The 20,285-nt window shown below is 35.4% G+C and overlaps 1 protein-coding gene across 6 annotated transcripts in view; it reads right to left on the bottom strand.

Moving 5' to 3' along the window:
* Nucleotides 1–20,285, bottom strand: part of NEK10 (NIMA related kinase 10) — a 115,910-nt gene that overhangs the window by 65,285 nt on the left and 30,340 nt on the right. For all 6 annotated transcript variants that reach the window (XR_005827290.1, XM_040589436.1, XM_040589433.1 and 3 more), the window contains 4 exons: nt 20,055–20,100; nt 19,306–19,427; nt 19,012–19,114; nt 9,602–9,677 (listed from right to left, as the gene is read on the bottom strand). Coding sequence is in view for 5 of the 6 variants with exons in the window: in XM_040589436.1 (XP_040445370.1) it covers nt 9,602–9,677; nt 19,012–19,114; nt 19,306–19,427; nt 20,055–20,100 (347 nt within the window). In the remaining variant the exon portion in view is untranslated. The remainder of the gene's footprint in view (nt 1–9,601; nt 9,678–19,011; nt 19,115–19,305; nt 19,428–20,054; nt 20,101–20,285) is intronic.

Below are 20,285 nucleotides of genomic sequence, written 5' to 3'. Positions count from 1 at the left end.
TCATAGAAAAATATCTAGCAGGTTGTCAAGTTGTCAGTTTTAAACAGAAATGCTGTAGATAAATTGTATCTGTAAGTTGTGGCAAAGTGCTATCCATATACGTAAAAGCTGCAACATTCATAACACTCATATTCTAAAAGGCACTCATAACATGCATCTGACAGATACTTCTAAGAATTGATTCCTTCCAAATAGGAATGTTTTCAAGTGAATTATAACGGCAATTTCTTATGAAATGCTTTGAGGAATTGCCTTAAGTCTGTAACTGTACAAATAGCTCAAGAAAAAAAAAAGCTTTCTTCCTTTTATCTATGGAACAGAAATCTGAACACTTAAAAAATGGTAGAGATTTTGCTTATTGAGCCATTTGCCTTTCAGAGTGAACTTCATTCAGTGTCTTTGTCCAAGTATTCAAGCTTATCAATAAACTGCATGAATAATTAAAATTGAAAGGGAGACATGGAAAAATAAGTATCTGCAAGAAGATGACCACAAGAAGTAGCAAATCCAATTCTACAACAACTTTAAAATAAACCTAAATCTTCAATAATTGATTTCATATAAGTTGTTAATTTCACTTAATTTTTTATGTTAGATTTATGCTAACATAGTGCTCCAGATCCCTCTGTAGCAAATGGAGAGAGACAGGCACATCAAGTGGTTGATTCATTTCATCCTAAAATAGCTGTTTAAGACAGACAGGATGAAATTCATTATTGAAGTGCCTATTTTTTTCCATGGTTTTCAACAACCATCTAGCTGCTTGACTTGAATAAGATGCTTAGTTTTTGAATGACTACATATAAGCAAGTTGAATCCCAGCCACACAAAGACTTGTTTCTGACAGTAACTTGTTTTCCACAGTTAGGTATGAATTAGATGACTTCACAAGTATTTGGATTTTCTGGAATCTACTATACAACAAAATTAACTAACTACTTTTCTGTCTAGCAATCACATTCAGTATGGATTAAATGGTTAAAAAAAAAACCAAAACCCTACACACAACAAAAAAAAGCAGGCAGCTGCAGATTTTACCTGAATAAGATGGTGGTTTCATTGTCTTATTTTACACAGAATTTAAAATTCCCAAATCTAAATAAAGTCTGTTGATCCAGTTGCCTGCAAAAGCCCTTATGAAAGTCAGTAGATGAAATATGCACACAGGGTCTCTGTAGATGAAATACGCACACAGGGTTGTAACATAATAATCTAGGCAAAACTTCTTACATACTTTAATATTAAACAAAGAATTCATTGCTTGATGGCTCACAAACATCAGCTGAAAAAATAAGGCTACATGGGAAACTAAGCAAAGACTAAAGAGAAAGAAGAGGTTCAAGATAGCACCTCATTCTGACCAGCTCACTCATTAACCACAATAATGGGCACCCTTGAGAAACAGACCAGAAGCAAAATACAAGTAACGTAAACTGAACAGTCACATGATCCTGTGATGAGAATAACATTTATTTTCACAGTTTTCTTCCCTAAATTGTCTTTAAAATAACTTTTAGGAATAAAATAAAGCCTTTAACAACTCTTCCTGAGATAGCAAGTACAAAGTGAATACCGTACATGTTAATTTGTAAAGAGTAATCAACAAAATCTGCCAACAAATTACATTTACAACACATTGCTGAATCTCCCAATTTAATAATTGGGCACTTTGATCTCTATAAAATACATAGTCTACTACTGCAGTTGGGATCATATAGGCAATTCACGCTTCATCCCTGAATAACACTGTACTACTTCTTCAGTCATAAAATCACTGACCTTTACTTGTGCAGCCCAAATTGTGGAGAGCCTAGACATTAAACAGTAACCCAGGAGAAAAGCTTGCTTCAGCAGAATAAACAGCAAATATAGATATATACGTTTGTCTGAAATCATGGGGTATTTAAACTCAACATCCTTATGACATTCCTGTTAACAATGGCCATCCATAACCAAGAAGTCTGAGAACTCTAGCTGCGAAGATGTCAGTTGCCAATGTGAGTAACGTAATTAAAGACAGTTTGACTCCAAATTATTAAACCCACAAAAGCTATTCAAGTATCAGCAAATATTTTTTTTTCCTCTCCCCTCTTTCATTCAAAACAGAGTCTTCCCTCACGCCTATTTAAACAAGACCCTGATAAGTCTAGGGACGCACCTCAAGCAGAAAATATGGTCACTTAGGGTAAGAGAGGAAATGGAAGGAAAGACTACAGGCTGTTCTACATGCAGATGATTCAAACATTTAGAAGGCATTAATGCCCCTTTTTAGTATTTCTTAACCAGATGTCTACCCTATTACTGATTCAAATTATTTTCTTTATTTCAATTGTTCTAGAAGAGTATTACAAGCATCCAGCCTCCTACTTGTTTGTCAGTTCTTGACACGGCTGCTCTTTCTGTCAGATGCCTAGCATACCTCATGCTGCCTTCAGTAATTCTTAGGCCACTGCTGGCCCGCCATTCTTTGAAGTAGACAGTGAAACTACTACTGCAAAAAACAGGAAAGAGGGAAAAAAAAAAAAAAAAAAAAAAAAAGAGAACAGACCCATAAATCCAGTATTAACATTTCTCTGATGAGAGATGGCCACTTAGTGCTCTGGTGCTTACTCTAACAATGTCTCGGTATAGTCCAAGAACCCTATTCTGTTACAGCGGCATGTGCTTTCTCTTACTCTTTCTCTTAATACTTTTAAGCGATTAAAGTTATCATAACAACGGAAATCATCATTCTGTGCAAAAATCAGCTGTGAAAAAAGATCCAAGAAATAACATAAAAGAGATGGAACAAACCAAGGAAAAACTAAGGCAGTTTGAACAATCCTTCACAGAGCTTTCAAATCTGGCTACTATGAAAAAGCAAGCAGCTGAACAAAAGCCACACCAGAAACCAAAGGCCAAGACCCAAGTGAAAACAGGAAATAGCTTTAACTGACCACCAAAGACATGGTAAAACAGCAAACACACTATTAAGTAAACATTAAAGACAGCAAGATGACATACAACGTCAGTAGAAATTGAAACAGCACACCATATACTGAGCACCAAAGCAAAGCAGGACAAGTAATAGCAAAGATTTAGAAATAGTAAGGATCTGCCAAGATACCAATACAGTTGACATCTAAGATAGAAGAGAATGGGAAAAAACCAGAAGCAAACCTACCAAAAGTATTCTAAATTCTGCAGTTTAGATGTCATAGTAACATAATTTATCTAAATGTACCTCATTTAATATTACTTAAAAGAAAAGTTAAAAAATAATAATTACAGCAAACAAATACCAATAACATTGGACTAAAAGATATTTACAAGCTTATAAATCAGTTTGATGAAATGACTAATCTTATTCTAATAAAGTGCTCATTCATTATTATTATCTCTTCCAAAGAGATTATAATGTAACATTTAATATATATAAAAGTAATTGTTATACAAGTTTTACAGAAAGGATTCTTTCCCAAAAGTACTTTGTTGATTTATAACCTGCTATGTCGGTAAAATAGTGCTTTTTTTTTTTTTTTTTTTAAGATAGCAGTTTAAATTCATCATGGAGTTTATAAAATTATTACATACTATCTTTTTTTTCCCCCAAGCATTAAAATAACCCTTTAGAAGCTAGACTGGCATCACTCACTTGTTAGAAAACAACAGGAACTAACCTCTATGTTTTCACGCTGCCTTTCATCAAGAAAACCTCTGCTATAACTTTAAGCTACTTCTAAGCCTTTGTGAGTGAAAGAACTCTTCTTAGGATAGAAAAAAACATCTGTATGAATTAGTCCATGTCACTCCCAAAGCGGCCTGCTTTCTTTTAATCCAAGATTTTTTTGCATTCTCTCCTGTCTAATACTACATTATATCTTACGGTGAGGACTTTTTTTGTAAAAAGTGGTGGGGACTATTATTTCCATTGAAACATTTTTCCAGAAATAAATACAGATATCTTCATGTCTTCTTACTTTGTTTCACATCATTTCCAGCTGTACTCCCACATATAACACTATGTAATACTGGATGTGGTATTAAGTACATTTCAAATGTGAAGTGACAGTTATCTAGACAAACTTGTTACTTTATTTAACTTTATATAGTTTGTATTATTTGGCCATCTTTTTATAAGGCAATCCCTGTCAGCTACTTAGAATGTTTTTCTTGAAGTTTACCCAGCTTATCTTTTTAGTCATGGTATGCCCATAATGAAACATAATGTTCTATGCAGAGTTGCACTGTGGTATAGAGACAGTATCACCTGCCTATCCTCAGCTATACTGTCCCTGTGGATTCGACCTCCAATTGCACAGGACTTTTTGCTGACACACATCGCCATAAACCTATGCCTAAACTGCAGCCACGCTATCACAATTAAATTTCATTGCTATGTTTCATTCCCAGAGTGAATACTTGTATTAATCACCTTTCAGAAGGTTCTCTGATAAAATGCGGTATTAGTATACTGAAAGGATTATTTAACTTCTGTTACCTTTCTATTTAAACCAACGAATCCTCTCCAGGAGTCAGCTGTTCCACAAATGGCAAAACTAGTGCAAAACTAGTTTTTCACTAGTTTTCTACCTTCCCTCATCGCACAGTACCTGAAGTTTCCTGTGCGCTTGGTTATCTAAACACAACAAACTACTGTCACATGACAACATGTACTGCAGCTTATTTGGAAGGTGAACTTAAAAAACTTCTCTTGCCAAAAAATTAAATTGTGTCTCTGCTTGCTATCCATCACCAAATTTTCACAAACATTAGAAGAATCTAAATACTCAGACTTGGTTGAAATTGGTGAAATGGTTCAGAGGCTATTTTTGGAGGAAGAAAAAACTGCTAGGAAAACTAGTTATCAGTTTGATCATATAGCATCATAAAGCAGGCTAAAAATTAAGTACATAAGAAAGTACACACTCCCTCATCTTAAATTATCCTTCCCAACACAAAAATGCTTTAAGTGAAAATATTATCATGTCACCAGAATAAGCAATGAGAAAAAACAGCTACTGCAGATCTCTGCATGAAATTATATCACAATATTGACTTATGCAGTGCTGTCACAAGATACGGTTATAAATAGAAGCAGTGACCAGTACTAGAACAAAAATGTGGTTAATGTAACACAGTATGCAGACTGATCGTGTAGTCCATAAACAGAAACTAAGATCAAGGAATATTTTCTCCTCCACAGCAGAGGTGAGGTACACAAGTAAAATAGTACCCCTAATTACCGCTGAAATGAGTTTCCTCAAAATGCCACAAAAAGGAAACACCTCAACTTTAGCACAAAAAGTCAAATCTTACATAATGTTGTTGGAAAACCGATACAAAGAATATTTTAAAACAATTATGTTTCAGAAAGATCAAGTTAGTTTGCCAGCTAACGGGTAACATTCTCACCTACTTCTTAATGATACCTGATGGGCTGCTCTTCAGTTTCCCAACAGCTTTTCAAGATCAACCAAGATCTCAAGGAATTATGATGGGATTCTCTATTCCATAGCAATCTCAAAATTTACTTCATTTCCCAGAGCTTTTTTTTTTTTTTTGGGGGGGGGGGGGGGGGTGTGCACGCGTGTGTGTCATAAACATGACTTGGCTAGTTTTACTTATATCTCTTGCTCTGATGTCAATACATCCCCTCCATAAGTTAAAATCCTTTTTGTGAAACAAAGAAATGGTAGATATACATGAAAGGAAACATCATTCTCTATAACCATGTACAATTTGCTGTGTCTCTTGTGGGGTGGCCTTCAAATAAAAGCTCTGTCACCACTAACTTGGAGCAGATTGTTTCTGGTGACTTATGAGTTGGAAAAAGACTTCAGAATTCATTACTAATTCCTTAAAGCAGTCTTTTCCTCAGTTTTTAATGTATTAAGTGTAAACACATCCATTTAATATATTTGGTATTCTAAACATAACACATTTCTGGATTTTTTAATTCAAGGATATAACCAAATAAAAGGAATTTAATTAGTATGATAGTAGAGTAAAACCTAGTATGAAGTAGAATTAAAAACCATCACAATCACAAAGCACAATTATATAAGCCCCACTCTAAACATAAAACATTGTCTGCTTTTATTTTATGATGACACAGTTTTTTAAAAATTGCACTACTAAATTGTTTCAGTCAATCTCAAATACAAACATATTTGGTATATACAGTGATAAATTTTTATCTGAACCACTCTGCATAATGCTGCATAGCCTGATTTAAAACAATAAGCATCAGATGCTACTTTTGATGTTTATTATTTTGTTCCGGTACTATATCGTCTGCTCCAAGAAGGGTGGGTCGCATCTCAAACTACCCAGAACTATTACTCTGTCAATTCCGAAGAAAGCAATTTCTGCCACTCTGAAATGACACTGATGTCTCTCAGCTCTTTCTCTTCCTCCTTTCCCTTTTTTTTTTTTGTGCAGGAACTAATATTGCTGCTTTTGGTAGATAGGCATTCCCAATATTTTGATTATTTTATCCCCCTTCAAATCTACTTTAATTATACAAAACAAACAAAATCTAGTCCAAGCACTAAGTCTACACGCTCTGACTTCTGTTTCATGACTTGCGTTAAAATAATCAGTTCACCTCATTCTTTGTGAACAGGTTTCCATATCAAAAAGCCCAGTCACACACAGTACTAGCCAAGTACCTCGAAGGTGGCATCCAGCGCTCTCAGCTGTTTGCAAAGCCTTTTTAACATTCTTAAATTATTATGACATTGGAAAGATTGTAATGCTTTAGCCTATAATTTTAAATATTGCTCAAGCATACATCACAACTGTATCCTTGTTCTTTTTTCTGACTACAGACAGGCAAGGATCATGGCTTCCATGATTTTGCCTGTGGAGCAGAACTGACGAGTCATGTCCCAAAAGACCACTTACTGGGAGACTGCAACACGTAAGTAACATTTTATCCTCACACCTACATACAAATAACTGGACAAAGAGGTAGAGAAAGAACTGCCAAAGTCCTAGCTCTGATGTGAACTTCTATTTCATACCCTGTCTTTGTACATAATCATAAATGTGGTATAAGCAAACATATTTTTTTTAAAAAAAAAAAAAAGGTATTTAAAGCTACAGAACACTACTTTTAAATAAAAAATTCCTAGAAAATGTGAAAAGACTCAAAGACATCAGTGACAGAATCTAACCGGGGGGGGGGGGGGGGGGGGGGGGGGGGGGTGAAGGTCAACATAGATAGGATAAGAAAATTACAACTCAGTGACTCTCTGAGGGCCACTGGGGCATGGTTTGGAACCTGACATTTCTAAAGACTGATCTAACTTGCAGGCACTTTACCCGTAACTGTTGTTTAAAAGAGCACAGTAACTTCCCATCAACAGGTTCTCTGCCTAGTTATAACTGAACAAAACAAATTACTTCAGAGAAGCTGAAAAAGAAGGCACATAACTAGTTCATAACTAGTTACACCTAACTCTTACTCACTTAACTACCCAAACCATCACTCACAGATTGTGCTATGCTTCAGGACTATTTGGAGAACCAATTAAGGCAGCCTTGCAATTACTTTACCTTTTTCCCCCTAAGAAGCAGCACAAGCATTAGTCTTCAAGGTATGGGACTTGAATATTTAACACATTACAAGGACTTGCTCTTGAAGCCATTTTAGGATTTAGCGATTTCTAGGGATTAAGTGCCAATCGTCACTCTGGTACTAGGAAACCACAAGTAACAATTTCAAAACTAGCAACATGAATTATATTTAACTGCCAAATGCCTGAGTTCTTGACTCTCCCTCTTAATTCAGAAGAGCCACCAGTAACTCCACAAACAGCTTAGAACCTTTAATTACTTATTACAAGCACACAAACTGAGTATTCTCACAGGTATATGGCCATCACATGTGGTCACCAGAGCAGAAAAGAAGATTGAAGAAGACTGACATCAAAGATGCCTGTAAACTTCTGAGAAATACACTGTCAGTGTCCCAACCAGTGCAGTGGTCTTAGAAGAAATTTAGGATGAAACCACTTCCAGTTTTACTTAGGATATATGTTCTGTCAGGTTTTTCTCCTTTTTGGTGGGTATTTTGTAAATTAAAAGTTCTGATGAAAACAGAAAACACTATTAGTGTACACACTGTATGCTATGCAGCATATCTGCTTTGTTTGTGTGTCACTCATTGTAGTTCTCTTTTTCTATTCCCTATGCCAAATAAACTTCACTTCATTTACAGGAACTAGATTTGGCAATTTATAGTAGTGGGAACAAGAGCACCAGAAATCCCTAAAAGAAGAAAACCAACTTCTGACCTTAGAAAGCTGGACACAATAGAAGCAACAGAGTGATTCTGAAGAGAGGGAACAGCAACTGTATCTAAGAAGGTGTTGCAAAGAAGCTGGAACAAGCCCATGATGGAATAAGGAATATTTGGATCTGCAAGGCTACAGCTGAACATCTTGTAAACATATTTCCTCAATAAAGCAGTAGTTAGGGTAGGCAAAGTTTAACCAATGATTTTGCAAATGAAGAGAGAGATCCAGAACAGTGGCACAGATTAACAATTCCGTAATTGATTTCTGATGTTAGCATTTCAATCAACAGAAATTCTCATCTTAAGTGGCAGGTGCAGAAGGCATCAACTGCTATTAGATGAATACTGTGCTTGTGCTTCCCACAATTGAGATTTTTACCCAGATTACATTTGCTCCCTTTTGTTCCCAATACACTAACCTCAATTAACAGGCATGTTTGTTATTTATACATCGTGCAACACAAAAATCAATACTCTGTCCTGCCCACAATTACTTTTGTTTGAGAGAATCTGACATGCATATAATACTCTCAGTTACACACACTGTTTACATATTGAGGGTAACCTTTTGGAGAGGAAATGCTTTCTATTCCGTGCCCTTAAGAAAACAAATCACAAGTCAGTAGTAATCTAGGAACTTGGCTATATTGGTACTGCAATTTAATACAATATGGTTCCTCACTTCGGCTTCCTCACAAATGAGATGCCAAAGGAAACTGCAGCTCATTCAGCACACTGAATAATGTATTGTCTAAGGCAAAATTTTAGAGCAGTTATCTATGTGTTTATTAAGCTTAAATTGCCAACAATATGGGTCATGCTTTTCCACGACTGAAAATTTCAAACATCAGAAAATACCTTTTCAGTTCAATTACTAAAACCAAATGCCTACTTATCAAAACAAATCCACTAGCACCAATTTAAAATATTTTTCAGAAGGTAAGTTGTCCTCACTTACCACGTAACTGCACATTGAAGCCACAATTACATCAAAAGCCATTAAAATTTATTTATGTTGTTAACATATATCTTTTTAAAACTTGAAAACACATTTCTTTATCTATAAGTATATAAGTAGATGAATAAATTACTACACAACCACAATTACTTCATTTTACACCAACTTAACCCACAGGAACCACCATATGCAAGAATAGGCAACAGCAAAATAGGCAGGCAACCAACTACTGCAGAGTAGCAGTGGGTGGGTAACTTGCACTTTGTTCCTTACTCCATTGTAACTTGCCTGTCTACTCCAAAAAAGTAACCATGAAGATGGAACTCGCTGGACTGAATGTCATATGCGGGAGTACTTACCATGAGTACAGAATGGTTCCCACTACTGATGCAAGTTTGCTGTTTTCTTGCTTTTGCTTTGCAAGTCCAAAGTCAGCTACAATAAAAAAAAAAAAAAAAAAAAAAGATTCACATGTCAGTAACCACCCTCTTTGCATGACAATCAGTGCTAGATCACAACAGCTGAAATGTTAGGTGACAGTGGAAGGGAAATTTGGGTGGGTTTTTTTTTTAATTGTTTACATTTAACAGTACTGGACCATACAATCTTCCTATTTCCACATTAATCAACAACTTATGCTTAAATCAAGCCTATCAGCTTTAAAAATATTATAAACACACCTCTGATGCTTTCAATCCAATTCATAACCAGTTTCAGGCTTCAATTAATATATTCCACTAAACTGCATGACAACTGTAAGTATCTAATAAACAGTGACCTAATGACCAAATTAATGGAAAAAATAATGTAATGAAGTTAGTAATTATTTCACTTCCCTTTAAATTATGATAGCTGGAAAGGGCTGACTTTCTCAGAAATTTAATTTCCAAGGAGTACAGGAGGGTCTAATCTCTGAATAGTTCATGTTCAAAGATTGCATTTGGTAAGAAATAACAGTGAATCTTAGCTTTTACCTTGGGACAAAAGCTGTAAATTTAGATGACCATGCTGTTATGTTAATATGAGTGCCTTTTGTGTAATTAGCAGGTAGTTTTTTTACAAAATTGTCACACAGTCTTTAGAGATTATATTTTTAATCTAAATTCCATGCAAACAGTTCCAAGTTCATTTTTTTTTCAGTTCAGTACTCTACTGCTGCCTCAACACAACAATGCAGCTAAGATACATTGCACTTTATTAAATCCAAGCACAGAGAGCAAGAGAAAATTACCGTACTTGTTAAAGTCTGTTGATAATTTTTTTATTGTAATACTACTTCAGAAGTGGGAGGATTTTATGGTAAATAATATTCTTTAAAATATTTTAAGGCTTCTGTTCTACTTGGACAGAGCCCATAACATTCCTATTCCAATTGTTTTTACAGTGAGATAGTTCATAAAAATTTTAGTTATCATTTTTCTACTCATCAAAAAAAGCCACAGACCAGAAGAAATACAGGTAAGAAAAATTAGTTTCTGCTGGCTCTTGTTCAGTGTGAGACTTGAATGTCTGAAAAGGAATAGTTCTCTTATTCAGAAGGCCTTTGATAAGAAAGCCAAACCTAGGTACGCAGGCCACAGATCATTTTTCTTTGAACAAAATGTTCAAAGAAGGACTAGCTCTGTAGTGCTTGGAAAATGTAAGTAGAAAGAATGCTAAATTAACAGGATCACCGAGAAGCCTCCCTTTTGCCCTTGAGTTAAGACAGTCCTCAGACAGTTCACTCCAGGGAATATTAATCCCAAAAGAACCAGAGATTTTTGCAGTGTCGACAGTTCCCTGAATTAATTGGGGTGAATCATTCTAAATTCCCTCCTTTGGAATCCTTCACATAATATTCAATGAAGAAAGAGTATTAAGACATTACATCAATCAAAAAATTCAGTTCCTGGTGGTTGAAAGATTTAGGAAAGGGAAGAGGAGAGCTGGACATCTCAGTTCTAAAAGTAGTCTATTTTAATATAACATTAGTGATTATCTGGAAAAAAGGAATCAAGGGGAAAATTCAGCCAGATGGAGTAAATATATTATTTGCCTTTTAGACCCAGGTCCTCAGAAATGGAGGGAAAAAACCTGTTTGATTGTCAATAACTTTTTCCAGATTCGGCTAAACTACCTTGACACCAGTCAGAGCTCCTAAATACAGCTGGTGCTGCCAAAGGCAAGGAATGTAAAGCACAGGACAATCAGCTTTACATTAAACATAAATGTTTTTTCTTAACTTTTTCAGGCCCATAATACAGAACTGAATGAAAATAAACTGGCAAATATTGAACTGCATCGAATTAGTGAAACTGCTTCTTTTAATTTATTTAGGCATCTGTCTGAAGCTTATAAATCAGTCTACAACTTTTAATACTCCAGGATCCTTTATTTGCTATTTGATGCCAAAAATTGCTACAATAACTAACAAACAAATGAAGTAATTTCTGAGAACTGAGAGAGGCCTGCCTCCTATACCGTTAAATGAAAATATGACCAAATATAAAGATGACCCCTATTAACTGCTATGCACTGTTTCAGTTGTGAACTGAGACTTGATTAACGGGGACCCATTGTGACAATTCATATTTGGCAATTTCCTGAAACAGCTTCACACCACAGCAGTATGTCTTTTAGAAGCTGGAATGGAATTGTGAGAGAAAGATAACTCAATACTTGATCAGCTTTTTACGAATTTTACCCAAGTGTCAGCTTTTAGCACAGAGACGCACATAAATCTTTGACCTGATCTAGTGACTTTTATGTCATGATCTCATTGGTCACTTCTGAAATCAAAAATCCTGCTTACTAAAGAAAATATCCTTCCTGAACCATCTCAATTTAATTCATCCGGTGGTACACCAAGCATTAAGACATATCTCTTAAGTACAGGAATGGGCCCTTCCTCAGAAGCTAGACCTAACGTATTCACACACATCTGTGAATGCAGATGCATCTGATCACAAATCTCACCAAGTTCAGAATGAAATACGTAACTTAGCTTCCAAATATTTTCCTACAGTTCCGTTCTCACTTTCACAAAAAAGCAACCTACCAATTAACAAAAGTGTTGTGTGCACTTGCTGAAAGGAATTTTATCAATGCTGACAGGTATCATGACAAATATCACTAGAATAAAGGTGGCCAGAGAAAAATAGAAAAGAAAAGCCCTTAGAGAATCATACTCAGAAGGCCACTGAAAGCTTTGTAAACCAACAAATTAGATGAACCAAAAGAAAGGCTGGTAAGAGCTAAGGCAAAGAGAGAGCACAAAACAGGAGGAAGGGAAAGGGCAGGCAGGCCAGCCAGCCAACAACATCAGGATGCAGAAGTGTATGCTGCATCAGTCCAACCAAAGGGGAAACTACAAACCCATCTTCGTGATTCAGAGCAAGACTCTATGAGAAAGATGAGCTAGTAATCAAGCCAGTCCTGCCCCTCTCTTGCACTCTCTGGAAACCAGCTCATTTGGCACTTACATTTTGATGAGTTTAGCTCACCCTTTTTCTAGGCTAGTTTCATGCTGCTTTAATCTAGTCACAGACCTGATACTGCAGTCCTGAAATCATTGAATTGTCTACCACACCATCTTGCAATGCAGAAATAAAATTGGCATTATCCTTCATCTCAAAAAAGTAACAAACCCCCTTATTTCAACTGTTAGATTGTCCCAACTTCCTGAAAAGTAAAAACTACTCCTTTCGGACCAAAAATAAAACAAACAATGGTTATTTTGTAGTACAGCTGAAGAAAACCAAAAATGCTAGTGGATGACACATCTCCATGAGGAAGCAGTCTTGGAGCTTTAATGGCACCAGTGGAAAGATCCACCTACCTGCCCAAAGGTTTTCTGTTGCTGAAAAATAATGGTTGTTTTCACCTGAACATGTAATTTTGGAAAAATGATACTTTTTCCAGTTTTAAGCATCACTAATTTTTTCAGGTTCATGTGAATTGCATGCATATCACCACTACAACTTTTTGTACCATCCTAATACATGAGAGTTTGTAAACTGAGGGGAAGGGTAGGTACACCAACCTAGCAAACAAGTTTTCTAAAATAAAATTTCCATGGTAATAGTTTTTGGTGCTTTGTCTACTGTGCAACCTCAACTGATCTAATTTCTTTGCAGCTAATTTCTCTAAAGGTTGGAAGCTTGGCAAACTTCATTGAAGATGAAGATTTTTTTTTAAGTCTGTTCAAAGACAATAAAAAACTATCAAACTTTCACCATTAGATGGAACTTTATAAACTATGACGAGACACACAATTTCACCAACAATTCATTACCAATAGTCATATCTCTCCATGGTGTTATCATACTTGACCAGACTTTGTACTATGATTGTAAACATTAAGCTTCAGGAATCTAGAAAAAAATCTTTTTTTTAATTCATTAAAAAATAGTCAAACAAAAGACAGTCCTCAAATAGGAAGAAAATTAACACAGAATGATACAGTCATAATCATTTAGATTGTAAAACACCCTTCTTCACTTGTTTACATTGTGTTTAGGGTAGCAGAGTAAGTGATAATGAAGTAAGATTGTTTCAGAAAGCATTAACGTGATGGGGCAGAGGGCATAAAAAGAAGAAAGAACTATGAAAAAATGAGTAGGCTGACTTGACTAGTATCTTAACCTCCTACAGAATGATCTCTCCACTTTTGTAATAGCCGAATTATAAAAACTTTCTAAATGTTAGAAGTCTCTTTAAATGAGCATTTTAGGTATCTGCAATGTTTTTTTCTCCTTTTATTGACAGAATCTGGTTTTTCATTTGCCATCTTACTTCCCAAAGATTTCATCTAGTAGACTGATCTTCTACAGTAACAAGAAGAAAATTTCCCAAATACTGCATCTTAACAACACTGATCTCATATTTGCATATTTGTTGCCTTGATTTTGATTTGAACCCTATTTGAAAATGCCGTTAATTTTTCCTAAAATCAAATATGCACACAAAGACCAAGAGCAAAGCAAAACACACAGATGAATGGAGTATCAAATTCACCACACAAGTGAACTTCAGAGCTGCTCAGGTCAGATTTTCACTGTGTCCCCACTGAACAGCTTCTTCTACCCTGAAACACTCAGGATGAGACAAATTCAATTTGTTTCTCTTCAGCATGTTTGAAACTGTAATCAAGAAAGTTCATCAGCAACTTACTAAGTTACAGTGATCTGGAAGATAAAAATAGAACTTTAATTTTATTTTCCATAAATTCATATCCTAAAATCAAGATCATTTGAAATGTAATCAATAGTAGTACATACTTACTCTACTCTTTTTCATCAATAGAATAGGAATAGAATTAATTTCTTGTAATTCCTGAATGCATCTTCTAGCTATTCTATCATTCTCCTTTCTGTGTGCTAATATCAATGCTTTGTAAACTCAGTCTACCACCTGTCAGTTTTGTAAAGCTTGTAACTTCTCCGCTAAAAACATTAGCGTTGATCCGCATATAGAACTAAGATTTGTAAAGAGAGATGCAATTACTAATCCACCAATAGCATCCAGAATGTTTGATTTACAGTGTAAACATAAACGAGTCAAAAATTCTGCTCAGCCAATTATTATGGAAACTTTGAAAATTAAGTACTACAAGCATGTCCTTGAATCTTAGTATGAAGAGTAGCAATTCTGATAATGAAGACTGGTTAAATGAGCCATATAATCCACAAAAAAATTTAGCACTGATTCAAGTGACTCCGAAAAGTAGTGACTAGTTATACCTACTTTACCTCATGGCCCCTGCTTCTCTGGGCATGGCACAGAATCACAAGTATTCTGAATTACAAAATTAACAGGTAGCTTTCTTCCAGCATCCAGACTATTTAAACTTTTCGAGTCTCATTCACCTCACTGTTCTGACACTTCATGGCTGCCTGCTGTGGTTAGAAGTACATCAGACAGATGAGTTGTCTCAAAACTAGTATTCTGCTGCTATGTAATCCTACGTTTCAGCTCCATACAGATCGTTTCTGCTGCTATTGTATCATGTGTATTAAACATTAAACAGAGTATGCCACCCAAAAGAGAATATGGAATCTTTCACAATTCTTGATAGCAGACCTGAAATCACCTGTCAAAGTGATTCCACACAGACTTCTGACCATGAAGATATAAAGCTTGCTGCAACTAGATGACACTGAGGAAAAGCAATGATCTACAGAGTCCTATGTTTTGTCCTACGAACAGATGCAGCTATAGAGCTCTCGACAGAAATATGCTGCGCTAGAAACAAAATACAGCTGCAGTAAAATACAGTTGCAATAAAAGCAGATACGCATTTTCAATTCAGAAAACTGTAACTTCTCAATGTCTTATATAAAAAGGCTGTGAAGATTAAACCAAGAGACACAGATAATATTGGTTCAATGAATCTCTAAAATGCTATACAAAACAACTGTCATTCAGGCTGTGCCTAAAATTCTGCTTTTTTTTTTTTTTTTGGTGTGTGTCAGAAATACTAAATCAGACATTCAACCTGACCAGAGATGTACAGTTTCAGTAACACTTTTCTATCAATTTAGAATGAGATTTTTATGAAATTGCAGCTTAGCATGATTTAATATTTACATTTTTGTAGCATTTGTAGCTCAACCAATTATGATTAAACGCTGTACCAACATTAAGAGATGGTAGTCATGGCCCCTTTCCCATCAAATTTGTGTCATAGATGAAACAGTATAAATAAGTAAGGTGGGCAGTTCTGGAGACTATATAACAACAGCAAGCTTAAAGTCCTCTCAGAAACAGAGATCTTATACTGCCACTAGCCTGGCTAGGATCAGATTGTAAATGTCTATTTCCATTTGCAACAACACATGACTTAAAAGAGCCTGAAAAAGACTGGGATAATTCAGATTTAATTGACCTGTGTAAAAGATGCCATGGGAAATACAAAGGAAGTCATACAACCTTCACATTAGAATGAAGCACCTGCTGGGCTTAGGACTTTCATATCTTGCATAAGTTTAAAAATAAAACAATACACAAAGATCTGGATAAGGATAGTGTCTAATCACACCTGATATTTAAGAAAAAAAAAAATACAGTGTGACTATACAGTTTCAAAAATCCTTCTATTATTACCTCAGGTATTCTTTTTTCAGTAAAACCTATAAAGATGATATTCAGAGACCACCTCAAGAAAAGGCCCTTCGTAGCTCAACCTTACATTGTGCCAGACTGGTTGCAGAGTCCTCTGCCTGTATGAATTCTAGTTTTCAGCCACCTTTCACCATAGGTCCCTGCCTAGCCAGTTCTGCTGGAATTGTGCGACAAGGGCCACCTGAGAACATTTCTCTACAAATTCAGGACAAGCAAGCATAATTCTTTAGCAGGTTTACTTTTTCTGTAATGACAGCAAGGAGGGAATGTCTCCCACACTATGCACTCCTTTCATTTTCAATCAACGTAGAAACTGTATGAGAGGTCTTCATGGGATGTGAAATGTGAGTGGCTCAGTTCTCACATACATGGTGAGAAACATCTGCCTGTGGGTCCCAGAACTTTCTTAAAGCGGTTCATTGTTGGGGCTGCTGCATAGCCATACACAGTACAGAATGAAAGCCTTAGCCTATAGAAACACTTTTGAGTGCTTCATTGAGCAACAATGTATTGCTCACTTTATTCTTTTTCTTTTTTTAATCAAAATTACCATGACGGCCTGAAACTAAGGCACCTCTCTAAAGACAACATATTTGGTGAACATTAGTTACAGGAGGAGGAGTTACGTTAGAGGAATAAACTGCCTTTGTTATATTGTCATCCAGCAGATTCTCATAACAAGAGATTAACAGAAGTCACTGTTTCCAGAAGGACTGGCTAAGGAAAAGAAAAAAGAACAGTAGTACAAGATATACAGGGTTCTTTTATGAAGCAAAATAATTTGAACCACCAGAGGCCATAACTTAATTACATAGTCACACAACACTGCTTTACAGGTAGTCCACAGCAATATTACTCTGGTTAGATCAAGACACATTTTGGACAGTTTTGAGATTTGAAAGACTCCAGAAAGCTGGACTCTCTCTCTTCAGGATGACTGTGCAGCTTGTAGATCTTAGAGCAGACCTCCTCATTTTATAAAAGCTGACAGATTAAATTCATTGCAGAGGCAGATTTAAGTTTTCTCAATATTTGAGCATACCCTTCCACCTTCACCTGACTTTTTGTATTAACTTTCATCTAGAACCACTTGAAATTCTCAAATGAATAGTATACTTATCCACAAATACTGTGAGATATAACTATCAAGAGCACAAATGCTCCCGTCTTTGGCATACATAGACTGTATGGGTTAGGTGTAATACCACTGCAAGCACCAATACAGTACATATTTACTATCATCAGAAAGAAAGTAAATTATTCTTAATTTCATTAAGGTTGTAAAAGAACAAGGTTCAGTAAAATTCAGAAGTAATAGATAAAAGGTCTTCAGCTCCCTCCAAAAATGCTATGTATACTGGTAATAAAGTATTAAACGAAGTGTTTGCTTAAATATTGCAACAGTTTTGAACGAATCCCTGTAGAAATGGTCAAAATAAGTTTCAGTTCTTCCAATTTACCTCAGCTCTTATAAATCTTTGACAGAAATATAAATGCTTTTCAAGGGCAATTTTGACCTTACATTTAAAAGTACATTTACACCGTATCTAGATTGGACTAGAGATAAGGCAAAGGTATTAAATCAAGGCAAGAGTGCCCCTCAGTGGCAGGATGTTGATACAAAATACAATTTTATGATACTTTAAAATAATATTCTGAATATTTTTTTCATCACTCAGGGACAAATGCTCTATTAAATCACCCTTTTTCAAAACTGTATCATTACTAAGAGTCAGGGGGGTTAGCACATACAATTTAATAATGAATAAATGTAAGTATGCACATCATCAGGTATAAATATTTACTATAAAACAACAGTTACTGAATATATTTGCCTATTATAGCTGAGTTTTGTGGTTGGGTGCATCCATACATCTGTACTTCCCTGTTATTTTAAAGAAGAGAGACTGATTTTGCTTGAAGACTTCTTATAACAATTCTGCAGTATTCAAATTGTTTATCTAGTTCTATGTCATGAGCAGTAAGAAAGCTCGCAGTAGTTCTTTGAGAGTTTTAGAATCTACAGTATCTGAATTGCTTGTAAGGCTTGCTGTACATACTGGGTTGTGATAATTCACTCAAAGAGTAAAACTTCTTACTGTTCCACATACATGTCTTTCGAAGCCTGTCTTGAAACCTGCCTAAGCACCTTCCTCCACACTGTGAAGATTATAGAAGCATACATCAAGAACATTCAGTACTACAGGCTTAGACAAATTGCACCTCACAGCAGCTGATCACTGGGAACAACTGATGGATACTAAACAATTGTATGGGAGAACTGGAATAGAACAGATGGCTGTTATACCTTATGTTCATTAGCACTTGTTATCTAATCTGGTTCTCTCTATATTATTGCCAATTTAAAGAAAAACAGGCCTTGAAGCATAACTAATTTAATTTTTCTAGGGCTAAACCATCTCCTCCATGTTATCTGACATACATAGCTTCAAAAAATATAGTCATGGATGATGACACCTGGTGGCAACGATCACAAAACTTGCATTAGCAATTATTTTACACAAAAGCATAATAATGCCATAATTTACTAGCTTATAAGTATGGTGACCAATGTCCAGGAATCTGAAACCTTCTGAGAGTTTCAGTAAAGAATTTCTACTCGCATACATCATGGGAAATTCTCTTCAAGTAAAGTAGTTCTACTTACTAATTGTAACTTTGTCTTTATCCCCCAGCATGACATTGTTGGGAGTGAGATCTCGGTGAACAATCCTTTTCTCTTTATGCAAATAACGAAGAGCTAGACAAAGCTTAAAAACAAACAAAAAGAGCTTTACAAAGATTCTTAATTACAACCTAAATAAAAGCACATAAAATTAAATTAATATCTGATATTAGTGCCTGATATAATAAGCATTACTTTGTCATTTATTAGCCTGACAAACATAAATGCTGCTACATGCAGGAAAGTTCTGGAAACAAAAAGAATGGAGGCCCTTGCCTGGATAAATATTCGCCATATTCTCTCTTCTGTAAACTGTTGTTGCTTTTCTTTCAAAGAGTGGAAGTGTTCTCCCAGTGGCACTCCCTCTATGAGCTCCATGACTATGTACAATCTATCATCTGCATAAAAGAAAATGAATGAACAGAAGATTACATTTATACAGAAGGCATTTGAAAATAGAGTATTTGAGATTAAAATATATTTTAAAAGCTGTTAATTTTTTTACTTCTTAAAAATGTGTTTGTACAAATACATTTTAATCAGTTCTACTCCTTGTTATTCCATTTTTTCCTCAATTTATATCACAGCAGCAGCTCTAAGGAATTCACTGCCTGATAATCATTCAGCAGGCTGGTGTATGTAGCTAACTTTATAAAAAAGAAAATTAAGACAATATGGCTGAGCAATCTGTATCATGCATTCTACTAGTCACTGTAGTTTTTCTCCGTTTAGCATTCCAGTTATAAATTTTGGATCTTTAATTCTATAGGATGAGAATGATGCTGTCTACATGTTTATATTACATCTAGTTTTACTACTAGATGAACGAAGATAAGCATTATTTCTCACCATTTCTTCAATTTTGAAGTCATACAAGCCTGTCTGAACTGTAGCAGTCCTTGAAGAAAATCTTAACCATTTATTGCTCAAATTTGACACACTGCTTCCAAGCTGTAAGTGGTTTCATTGTACATTTCTATTTCTGCATTATGTAAAATGTGGTAATTCTCTGTGTTTATACTTACTTTCCAAGAAGGTTCTATGATATCGTACAACATTTGGATGATAAAGCTACAATGAGGAAAGAAATGTAGATGTTTAGAATAGTTAAACTGATGGCACAGCATTTATAATGTTTAGCTGCACACTGAAAGGAAGGATTCCACAAGAATTCCACAAACTTATGAAGTGCAGTGCAGTACACCTTCACTGCTACAGCAAACACAGAGAAATGTTGCACATTACTAGAGCAACCA

Source organism: Falco naumanni, chromosome 4 (assembly GCF_017639655.2).
Source record: "Falco naumanni isolate bFalNau1 chromosome 4, bFalNau1.pat, whole genome shotgun sequence".
Classification (NCBI taxonomy): Eukaryota; Metazoa; Chordata; class Aves; order Falconiformes; family Falconidae; genus Falco; species Falco naumanni.
Note: the sequence above shows the minus strand (reverse complement) of the source record. Positions and strands in the feature narration are given on the sequence as shown.